Raw genomic sequence first — 12,189 nt, 5'->3', positions numbered from 1 at the left:
AAATAATTGCGTCGATCGCACGCTTGAACTTATTACGTAGGTTGTTGTTCATTGGCAACATCGATACACATTACATTATCACGCTACCAATGGCGGAATGCATTAAACATTTTTGAATAATCGATCTCAAGCATTTATATTGGTAATTTATTACCAAACACCGTACACTCATTTTGGAGGGAAGGGATTTTTAAAAATGTCAGCTTCCTTGATTTATTCAAATACACAAGCCTTTGATAAAGTATGTCGATTTATGAATCATTCCAATAAACCATTGGAACGTTCTAATTTTCTAATAAACTAAAGCATCTTACTTCACGTTATAACATCTGCGCGTTATTCAAATGCGATTCGTTACAGAATATTGGACGAATGATAGTAAAAAAAAAAGATTCAGCGATTAAAATAATAATACATACATACATACGTATATGCATATATACATATATATTTATTTTTCGTTTGGAAATTCTATAGATCGCTAACAAAATGAAACACTTGCTCTTTAACTTTCTTACACGTCACAACTGGAGGCACTTCGCACACGCATGTTACGAGGGGATGATTAACCATGTGATTGGATGGTTGGTCCAAGCTCAATTCGTCGCCTATGTTCATCATAACATTACCATGCCGGCACATTCTGTTTTCTATGAGAGTAATATGATAGAATTACTATCGTTAACTATCTTGTTTATCGGAGATCTTGTTTACGATAGAAAGTTAGCTGTTGAACTGTTTTAATTATTAAACGTTTTCTGTTTCAATCGTTAATTGCCAGATTATCAAATTATAATTGCACGTAGAAGAGTATTTTTATTGATATTTATTTTTATATTTTCTGTCTGCGAATCTAAATAAATAATTTAATAAATAATAAAAATTTGTCTTTTCGTTTATTACGTTTCAGTTCAAATAGTTCTACTTCGATAAGCCCGAAAATATCTTCGATTATGCCTCGGACAGAATTCGAAGTAAATTTAACATATTCTGATCAATATTCAAAACCTCTGGAATTGTTATGTTACAAGTTAAAGCACATTATTCTCAACGTCACGTACCTTTCTCAGAAACGAACGAAGTGCTGTCGTGTTTACGAATAATGGCGTCGCTTGATTCCGCTACGAAAACAGAGTTAATACTATGAAGGACGTTTCTTTTAAAGGAAATTAATATTTCCTCAAGAAAATAACGATTTAACTCTGGCGCGATATTTGAATTTTTCTATCTCAATCTCAGGTCTCGTGTCGATCGAGACTTGAAGAAAATTTGATAAAAATGAATTTGAAAAGAGATTGTTAATGTTATCAGCTGATTTTAATCAAACATTCACCGCGTTATCCTCAGACTTGTGAAATCTTCTATCTTTAGGAAAACATGATTCGATAAAAAATCCAAAAATCGCAGAAGGGTTAAACACGTGTTTCTTATTGTAAACTTACGGTATCTGTAAAAAGGTATTGGACAAATAAAATTTGCACGCGTAAACCAAATAGGTGTATATTTGTCGTGAACTTTGTCAGCATCGTCCGCGAACATAGGAGAGCAAGGATCGTGCTTCATTTCTTGACAGAAGGGCTCGATATTTTCACCTAAAACAGAATATAAATAAATTCGATTTCTGAATTATACAGCAAATACCAATTACTTTATCATGGACATTTTAATTTCTCGTTCATAATATACCTGTGTATCCATCCAAGCAGACACACATCAGCTTCGGATTGGAGTTTGGATGGAAGAACTGTCCGGCCCGATATACTTTGCCGTCAACATTACAAATCGCATCTGATTCTCCTATATCTATCATAAAAAATACAGTCAAAGTCACATAATAACTCTGTAGCTTCCATCTTTTCAATTACATTCATGATAATATAAATTTGCATAAATATTTGTAGTCTGACATGTTATGCTATTAAATTATCCAAAGAAAACAGGGTTTGCTTCTAACATTAAACGACAATGTGTGGAAAACGAATTATACTTTTCAGATAATGTCAAATACCCAATACTCTCAAAATTGTTTAATCTCTCTCATCACAATCCTAATTTGTTGAATTTTATTTACTCACCACAAAATGGATCGTCACAACAAAGACCATGGACTCTTCTGTACAAACAACTCTCTTCTTCTATACGATCGCAAGTTTTTCTTTCCTCGCATGCGAAATTGGAACTGTTTACATAATAAAAATGTCCTTCTTGTTAATTTTACTTGCTTCAAGCGACGCGCGTTGATAAAGAGAATAATTCGTATAAGGCACATAACATATTCATAAAAGACTTCTGTAAAAGTTTGAATCTTTTCACGCGCTACTGCGTATAATTTATACATAGTACTATATAGTCGTCAAATACTAATACATTGCAGAAAGATTCCAGCAGAATATACCGATATCGATAATGTGAAAAACATTACGGGTTTTGTCAATCACCCGGTACAAAGATTGAAATACTATATCTTGTGAGAACGACTATGCTAAGTTAGATGCGATTCGGATTTATCGCTACATATTGAACTTTAATCCATCGCTAATTGCTACGATCGTCGAAGCTAAAATGTAAGTATTTACTCATTGTTGGAGTGTGTACACGTGCAATTCCTGTCGCAGGGATTGCTATCCTCAGGTCTCAACGTCTCTCCCACACTGTATTCGTGGCCATTCACATAGCATTTATCCCGTGACCAATCGTCCAGGTGACTGCAATCGTACGCTTCCGCGCAATTGTCGTTGGGATTCACGTAAATAGGAGTGCAACCAAGCGCCTTGTAATATCTCAGAGGACCGGGACACTTTATCTCGCCGCCGTTCTCTTCGGAAACTAAACTTCGCCAAGATGAACGATACGATTACGAGAAACTCGCCGATTCACTATGGTAAAAACTAGTGAAATGAGCAGAGTAAAAATCCCGACATACCATTCCGAACAATAATAAATATAAAAGCAAATCATCTTTTTCGCTGTATAAATTGGTGCGATGAAATTAATGGAATTTTCTTATTTAAACAAAAGAAACTTGTCGACCACCGTCGCTTTAAAAGACTTTTAATTCCCTGTTGCGTGGAACAGGTATCTCGTTGCTTGACAGCGTAAGGGTTAATGATAGCCAAGTTAATGATAACTACTTAAGTTATAATGAAGATCAATAGTTTAAGCGTATTATCAAGCAACTCTTTGCAGGTGCTATGTAACCCTCTGTGAAGGGCGTTTAGAGCTTAATAAATGTACTTAATAAAAGAGTCTTTGAAGATAAACCTCTTACCTTGTCCTGTTACTTGAACGACGATTAAGAACATCAGAAGAACACATGTTTGGATGATCGAATACCGTTTATTACCGAGCCCTGCCATCATCAAATCGCGAACTTTGCACAAAGTCTAATGCGATCGTCTCTCATCTTTTATATGTAGTTCTGATCGTGAATGTATAGCAGGAATGGCTGGAACTCTGGAAGGGAGTGGGGTTACCTAGGTCAGCGTTCTTCTCAATGGACTTAAGAACTAATCGTTATGGTTTATCAACTGAAATACGTCGTTGAATATTCGAAATGAAAATAGAATTGTTTATCAATGAAAAGTGTCAGGCAGACTTGTACAAAAATCGTTAATCGCTATCAGGTTAAGATTGTATTGGTAATTACGTAGGATGTAGTGGAAATCGCGAATTTCAATGAGTTTGAAATCTGTTGTTAAGGTCGATGTCCTGAATAATTGTGTCGACCTTCGGCAACATCAGTACACTTTACATTATCAGAACACTAATGGAGGGATGCACTGACAATTTTTCAATGAATGATCCCAAGCATCTGTGTATATCGATAATTTATTACCAAATATGATACATTATAAAATTTTAGTTTACTGAAATACGAAAGCCTCAGCTAGAGTATACCGGTTTATGAACCATTTTGCGTTGCAGCATTCTAATTTTCTAACTTGCCAATATGTTTTAATTTACGTTGTGAAATCAACAAGTTATCCAAATGCAGTGCTTCGTAGAATATTAGGCAAGTAATAGTAATAGGTTTCAATGATGATGATAGTAACATATATATATATGGAGAGAGATTCTCCGTTTTGAAATTCTATAGGTCAACAACAATTTGATAGACTTGAAATTTTCGTCACAAATGAAGGCATAAAGCAGCGGTGACGAGAGTTGTAAATTAACTATTTAGTTGTCTTACTTATAGCACGTTAAATAACCATCGTTCTCTGTTTAATCCATTTTAAATAAACTAATAAATAAAATCCTATAGTCATAGACACTACTCTTAAGCATGTCTTAACACATTTTCAGTTTCCAACAGAATATATTGATATTGTGAAGAACGTTACAAGTTTTCCGAATCATTCAGTAGAAAAATTGAACTATTCTATCTCTCCAGCAAGACTATGAAGGATTAGATTTGATTCGGATCTGTTTGTACCTATCAAACTTCAACACATCACTAATTGTTGATATACTTACGTATCTCTGTGCTGTGTACACGTACAATTTCTGTCGCAATGTTTGTTGTTTTCCAGACTTAACATCTCCCCGATGCTATACTCGTTGCCATTCACATAGCATTTATCCCGTAATAAATTGTCCAGGTGACAGCAATCGTATGATTGCGCGCATCTGTCGTTGAGATTCGCTCGGACAGGAGTACAACCGACCGCCTTGTACCATCCCAGAGGAGAAGAACATTTTGTTTCACTGTAGTTCTCTGTGGAAACGGAACGTGGCTAAAATATATCAAACGATTTCGACAAATTCACAATTCGTAAAATGTACTAAGCAGAATAAAAATGCCGACACACCATTGAAAGAAAGGTACATACATATGAAAATACTCACAATTAAAATGTAACTTTCTATGCTTTCCAAAGGATGCAATAAAATAGATGAAAATTGTCTTGTGTAAATCGAAATTGATAAAAATACTCGTTCAAATAAGAGATATTTTTATTTAAAAGGCCATCAACGTTAAAGGATTTTGGATCTCTTCTTGCGTCAAAAATACGTACAACTTTATGATCAATACTGTAGTTTCACCGCAAATGAGCTCTGTTTCATGAAATAATTTCCTTACATACGTGTTATCTTGAAGGTTACAAAGTCTCTGTTATCTTGTGAAAACGGAACTCGTTGTGAAATCCGCTTGCAACGTATTTAATATTCATAATTAGTGTCAGTGAGAATCAATTGCGATATTATTAGACTATATCCTACTTTTATATCATTTCCTCGCATGGCTTGTTTATAATAGTAACTGATGGATTATAAAAATGGAACAGGAATAGTTTTGCCGCAGTATGAAACTGAAATTATTGTTCTATGTTTCGTATATGGGAAGAGTACCCTCGATGTGCCCAGATACGACGTTGACAGTGTCACGTAAACTTGAAAAACAACTACTAACTTTCTTTTTTATCAAAGTTTATTATGAGTTCAACAATCACAATTGAATATACATTGAATTGGCATGTATAAAGCACAATTCACTCCAACAACTTTATATAGAACCTAGTTACACCGATGCGTATGTATAAACTAAGTACGCGACTGGTCTGGGGGGTAGAAACTCGCTAAAAGATGTTGACTATTCTAAAGATAGAGAATAAGTAAGTTTAGTGACGATGTTGTGGCGGAGGAAAGCTAGTGATAGGTGTGTCTGAGGACACGAGATGAGCTGATTCGTTAAGGACAATTTTGGCTAGGAAAGTGAGGGCGATAGACGTTGCTTTTGATTGGGTAATTTTCTAGGTTGGTAGGTGAGGAAACTAACGTGAGAAAACTAAATTTCCCGCATCTTCCCGTAGCAAACAAAAATGTAAAGAACGCTAGAAATAGAAGATGCTTGTTTCTGGTCTGCAGGACCTTAACTATGAAAATGCCGAGATTCATGGTGGGTCCTTAAGACTATTGAGGGTACGCAGTAAAGATGTATAGCCTGGTCTCTGATGTGGATTGATGTTACAACAGGCAGCGTAAGGGTTGAGTTACAATGATAAGCAGTAGTTCAAACGTATCGTCAAGTAACTCTTTGTAAATAAACTTCTTAGCTTCTCCTGTCACTTGAACAGCTACTAAGAACATCAGAAGAACGCGTTTTCTTTTTGATAGCATTAAGAACTTGTTATTATAGTTATCTAATAATAAATACGCGGTAGAATATTAGACGAATGAAAATAATAGTTTTATGAGCGAAAAAAGCAAGACAGACTCATACAGAAATTTTTAATTACTATCGAACCAGAATTTTATTGCTAATTATGTTGAACGTGGCACATCTCAAAGATTTTAAAATATCGTCGTATAAGTTGAAATTTTATCGAATCTTGCATCTTCTACCTATATACAAACTAAAACTTGTGGTATGGTTTTATAATTATGAGATACAGTATAGCACCGAATTTATGGCTGTGAAAGCTTCGCCACTGAGCTACGAATATCTTACGTTAGTCAGAGGAATGCTAATTTATTTTTCTTCCAAAATCGTAAGCTGACTAAATTAATTCAGTGTATCATTACTTACGTGACTTTCCAAATGGCAACGATCATCGATTCATTTCCTTAACTACAGGATCGGCTTGTTGCCAACTCGCCAACGACACCTTGCACAAGGTGGTTATTTTCTGGTCGGTCGCGTTTGGAAACGTAATCCGCCAACAGATAGTTATGAAAATTTAATAGAGTAACGAGGAGCAAGTACAAAGCTGATGATGGATATCGGGCAATCGGATAATGCGCGCTCCGCCGTTAATGAGCTTACTCGTAATTGCGCGTCGGCCCTCTCACCGCTTCAAATAATTGTTATTCGCTGTTCGTACACGCGTGGACAATAACGATAATCGATCGCGCGCTACTGCCTTGGATGGCGATTGTTTCGCTTGAAATTTATTTATCCACCAAAGACGTCCACGGTTAATTAACACACGAAGGCCTTGAGAAAAAGCATGTCCGTGAAATTATGGTAATCAGCACGACGAACAGCCGATCTGGCGCCGTTCTTTATAGTCATTCCGAGGCAATCTTGTCTCTCTAAACATTTATTTGTGTCGCGTAAACCGCTCCTACACGATTATTATCGACGATTATGACAAATGGATAGTCTATAGGGCCTTTGGATCGGACCTTCTAATCTACGAAACGTTCGTAAATTAATAAATAAATTAAAGAGTTGCGGCAATAAGAAGGCGGCGTTATTTTATGCTTCGTGCAGAGCTTTGATCGATGATGGATTGCCTCGTATATCTTATACCTTAAGAAATTTCATATAATATATCCTTGAAGGAAAACAAGCAAAAGCAGGAAGTAACGTGTATCGTGCTTCTTGCTCGAAAATTTAGCGCGCCGACCGCAAAATGAGCCGCTCTTTACACGGCCTCTTATCATCGAGCCGCTTTCCGCGTCTGTCAGCCATTCACACGGTTTCGAGATACACGTTCTCGGGAGTTGTCGAATTCTAAAGGAAAATTAAACGAACACGTCTGCATGTTTGCAAACTTCAGAGAATGCTGGACTTAGCCGGCGCCTCTCTGCGCTATATGAACGCGTTGTATTTCACGTCTGGTCTCAGACAGTTTATCCCGACTAATAACTTCCGCGAACGCAACTATGCCGGTTTCCTTTCAGCCCTCTGGTTAACTACTAGGTGGCATTTTTAATTTAACGCTACCAGCAGCTGCACAAAGCCGCTTTAAACCTGGAAATCGCGTGATAACTCTGAGAAGCAGTAGAAATATGCGAAATCCGAGCGGTCCAACTTTCCAGAATCTTGCTTTATTACGCCACTGTTCTCTGATGCGTCAAATAAACATTGCGATAGTATGATGTCAACGATGCATGTTACACAGAAAAGTAAATTACTGTCACTAGTTTCGTGTGGCAAATTAATGTGAAGAAGCTGACGCGTATCCAACGGTTTGCAATTATAGCAGAAGCGAACAAATAACTGCAAGGTATCGAACAATTGTAGAGATCGCTAAACTGATATTTGAATTTCTATATTTGATGTTTTATATCTTGTATCTTACGTATCCATTCTCTTGTTAATCATTGATATATTTGCTTTTATACCGTAAGCTTTCAAAATTCGCATAAACACGCTCGTTATTTCCTAAGATACTCGGCGTTGCAAATTAAAAGAGAAAAGGTTTCAAGAGAATCGTGTCCCAAGTTCACAGTGTGTATCTTTTGTTCACACGTGTAACGGAGAATTTGAAACAGCCGCGGCGAATCAACGATTTCAGAATCGTACGAAAAATCGTCCGCTTTTTCACGCTGATACACAAATCCGAAAGTTCTGAGCAGATAACTTTGAAATAGGGTACAGCATATTGGAACAAAAAACTTGCAACGCAAATAACCCATGCCAGAACTTTCAAACGTATTTTACGTCAAATCGGTTTTCATTTTCCGAACACGTTTTCTCCGGGTAAGCCAAAAACAAAAAACCGAGAGGAAAAAAAAACAGGGAAAACGGAACGAGAAAAAATGTACTCCGACGAAGAAGCGATGCAATGAAACGCTCGTCGATCATCGACCTTTCGATGGTGTATTCATACGAACCATCCCAGTGAACATTTACAACGGACCGTACCCATCGAAATAAAAATCGAGGGCTGACGGAAACGCGAAAGTAATTAGTTCTCCGTGTCACCGCGCTCGTGCAAATCGATACTCGGTATTTCGAGGACGGCTGCTAAATTTACTCGGTCAATTCGGTTCGAACGCGACCCGGTCGAGTCGCGACTCATTTTCCCTATTTCTACCACCACCTTTTTCCCCTTCTTCGTTCCTGCCGATCAGTTGTTTTATTCCTTTCTTTTTTTTTTCTGATAGAGGGAAAGAGGGTGGTGAAATTGATTTGCCGATTTTGCAACCGATTCTAGCGTTTAAAAAATAGTCAGTTTGAAACACGAGAGAACATGCCAGTGAAAAAGCTCGATCCACCGTGCACGCTGGCTTTTAGTATTTTATTTTGGATTTTCATTGGAAAAACATGCTCCTGAATAGTAGTAGGTTGTTCTTTTTTTTTTTTTTTTGCTTTTCCATAAATCAGAAATGAATGCGTGGTTTCTTTATCGTTGCGACAGGTGGAGGAAAGAAATTTTTTTTTTTTTTTGGAAAGATCGTAATAATTTTATAAATAGAAAATTACGAAAGTATACAGAAGCGTAGGAAATTGAGAGAAGCTTTTATCGTGTTTCATATTATTGGTGTCACGCAAAATGAACGTTTCCGATAAATGAAGTTTACCTAGTTTAACGACGTTCACGCCAACACGTTGCACGCGTATCCTGACGTGTACTTGGTCTTTTTTAATAGCTTCCTTCCGTTAAACGAGAACATGCACTTAGTTTGTCGATAACATTCCACTTCTGGGTTGGGTTCCCATGTCAATAGCAAGCAATCTCGCGTAGTGTAGTCCGGGATAAATCCAGAATAGTTTCACGCTTATCGAGTTATCCGGTGTCTTTGTTTTCAAAAGAAAGCTGAGAGTTTGTATGATGGCGATACGATGGAAGTTTGTACACGAATGCGGTACACTAACTGTGATTAGAATTTCAGAACGAAGATATTCTTTTATCGTGAATTCCGTAGGAGAGAAAGAAAATCGATTTGAATCGATGGTTTGGCAAAATCGTTCCTCTCCTTTATCATTTATTAATTAATTATTCAGTACCGTAATCAGTCGATTCTCATTTTTCTCTTTCGATCCAAATCACTTTCCCATTTCAGGACTAAAAATTCGATAGTTGTTCGTACGAACACGGCTAGTCATTCGCGTTATTGCTTCTGCTGGAATTTTCAGATTTCCACGTTGTCTGAAAAAAGATACGAGACGAGACGAGAAATGTTATTTTTTAATCAATCGCTTGGTCTTTTTCATTCTATTTTCTCTTCGATGGCTTTTATTCTCACCTTTGTGTATACCGAACTTACAAAAATGAAAAAAGACTCGTTTCGGTTTTATAATACCGATCGCCTAAGTGTTTTTGAAAACTAACTTACTTTTCAAACAAACACGAAGAAAGATACTAAAATAATATTAAATTCTCTGTTATGACGTGTTTTTTGATGCAACGTAATTACAAGTTGAAAGATTATTCGAATATAATAGGGAACATTGTTAATTCTACGATAACAATATTAAATTCTCTTCTCTGTATGTTTGCCCAATTATTTAAAACTCCATTATTCTCTGCATATTGTTTCGAGTATCTAAAAACGCTTTTCGTTCTCTCCACCCTCGACAATTCGATTTCACGAGAATTATGATGCGGAGGTCGTACGTTCAATGCTTTGAATCACGTTTCGCAGGTCGCTGTGCCACCTTGAAACGGCGGTTTGCACGGAGCAGACCGCGCGACGTCTGCTATAAAAATGGCAGATGCGTTCCGTGCCGACTAAACAAAAGCAATGAACGCCGGAGACATGACAAATACGCGTCTAAAACTTGTATGAACTGGCGCAAGTTCGCCAGTCCTCTTCCTCGTCACGTTCAACGCATATATCCGATCGCCAGACGTTTCCTCCACCGTTCGCAAGTCATGGCACGTTAAACGCATTCTTGTCGAAAGGGCTTTGCCTCGAAAAATTATGCTCGACCCGCTTTCGCTTAGCGATGGGACCAAATTCGACCAGATTCGAATATTTGTATTTGTAAATTCGAATCAGAAAGTTCAATTTCTTAAGATTCGAGTAGTATGAGATAGACTTCGTTGCTCATGGAATTCGTAGAAGTTGATAGAATTCGTTGCATTTGTGAAGTATTCCACCCTCGAAAATTTTATTTTTACGAAGAGTGAGAAACGTATTGTGAATCGTTCCTTCTTCTTCTAAGAAATTTAGGAAAATTACGCAGAACTATAGACGATGAAAGAGATTCTTATAAATTTTATTTTTTAAATCGAATTAAATTTTTACGCTTGTAACTATTTGAGAACGACAGCGGTGAAAAATAATTTCAGTCGAACAGACAGTTTCTGATAAGGTGTTCGTCAAGTTTCGAATCTGTTCGATCAGCATTCGATTCTACTTGCGATCTATCTTCTTTTATATCGTGAGATACTTACAGATCGGTTCCGATCGCGTTTAGGTTTCGATCTACTCGAAAACTTCTTTCTTTGCGGACGTGCTTGAGCTCGTCGCTATTGATATCCTTATTCCTAGATATTTCACGAGAAATATATGTATTTTCCGCGTAACATAATCATTTCATTAACGGACGTGCTAACAATGTATGTAACATATGCATCTCAAATATGAATTAACATTAAAACAATATGAAAAGACCAGGGAATATTTAAAAAATCAAACTTGGTGCAACATAGAAACCAACAAAGTAACTCAAGATATCACGTTGAACCAATTGGTCAAATACTCGACCTTCGTACTTACTCAAACACAAGTTAATATATTTATTAATGTGTTAATTCTATAACAATTTAATATGTACAGGGTGTCACAGTTTTTTCCCAAAAGGTGTATCGCCATATTCCATTTGCAAAATTAAGAAACAAAACTGTTTGTAAACATAGGCTCTTAGATGTTTTATTATAACAAAAATATGAAATGATAACGGGCTGGCATTTTATCGACACAGCATAAGAACACATTGTCGATATGATCACGATTATTATTATTATGACATCATATCGATCTGATATGTTTACACCAACTGCAATGTTTACTCGCTGAGGTTTTGCTTCGGTCAGCAAGTACGATAATGGTTACGAGATCTCAGCGATGCACAGTTCAAGGAGGATCAATTCCTTCGCTCCTAAGAGCGCCAGTGATCAATGAATTTTCACTCGTTGACAACTGTGAAAAAGGAAGTTTATCGAATACGAGTTGAAGGGGAAAAAGCTACCAAAATAAAAAAATTAGCAATACAGTAGATCTTATTTTCCGCAGATATCGGTCCTGCATAATAATGGACAATTTGAAACAGAATTACAACGAGATCCTACGATCTGTTCTTCTTGTATTTCTGTTACAATTGTTTAATAAAACATTCGAGAGTCTATGTTTATATAACATGTTTCTCTTATTTTACCTCATACGATATGCTGGTAAAGTATTGCGTAAAAAAGGCCAGTACACCTTGTACGCTTAATAAGTTTAATAATATAAAAGGATAACGTTAAATATATTAATAACAATACGTACAATTAATATCTATATTTA

The 12,189-nt window shown here is 36.6% G+C and overlaps 2 protein-coding genes across 5 annotated transcripts in view; one reads left to right on the top strand and one right to left on the bottom strand.

The window, feature by feature from the left end:
• The window catches only part of LOC122566928, a 301,987-nt gene that overhangs the window by 274,340 nt on the left and 15,458 nt on the right, over window positions 1–12,189 (top strand). The window lies entirely within an intron of this gene.
• On the bottom strand, window positions 200–5,021 carry LOC122566963. 2 transcript variants are annotated; one of them, XM_043724967.1, is made up of 9 exons: window positions 4,849–5,021; window positions 4,477–4,717; window positions 3,269–3,453; window positions 2,577–2,826; window positions 2,076–2,179; window positions 1,687–1,803; window positions 1,443–1,592; window positions 1,062–1,121; window positions 200–650 (listed from the first exon to the last, which is right to left on the bottom strand). In XM_043724967.1, exons 3-9 carry the CDS (start codon window positions 3,357–3,359, stop codon window positions 472–474), a joined length of 951 nt encoding a protein of 316 aa, XP_043580902.1. In that variant the 5' UTR covers window positions 3,360–3,453; window positions 4,477–4,717; window positions 4,849–5,021; the 3' UTR covers window positions 200–471. The 2 variants fall into 2 exon arrangements, with proteins under 2 accessions (XP_043580902.1, XP_043580911.1); XM_043724976.1 differs by lacking the exons at window positions 4,477–4,717; window positions 4,849–5,021 and having other exon boundaries at window positions 2,577–2,831; window positions 3,269–3,570.

The sequence above is a fragment of the Bombus pyrosoma genome, linkage group LG1, assembly GCF_014825855.1.
Source record: "Bombus pyrosoma isolate SC7728 linkage group LG1, ASM1482585v1, whole genome shotgun sequence".
In the NCBI taxonomy this organism is placed as follows: domain Eukaryota; kingdom Metazoa; phylum Arthropoda; class Insecta; order Hymenoptera; family Apidae; genus Bombus; species Bombus pyrosoma.
This window is presented reverse-complemented; position numbering and strand designations above follow the sequence as displayed.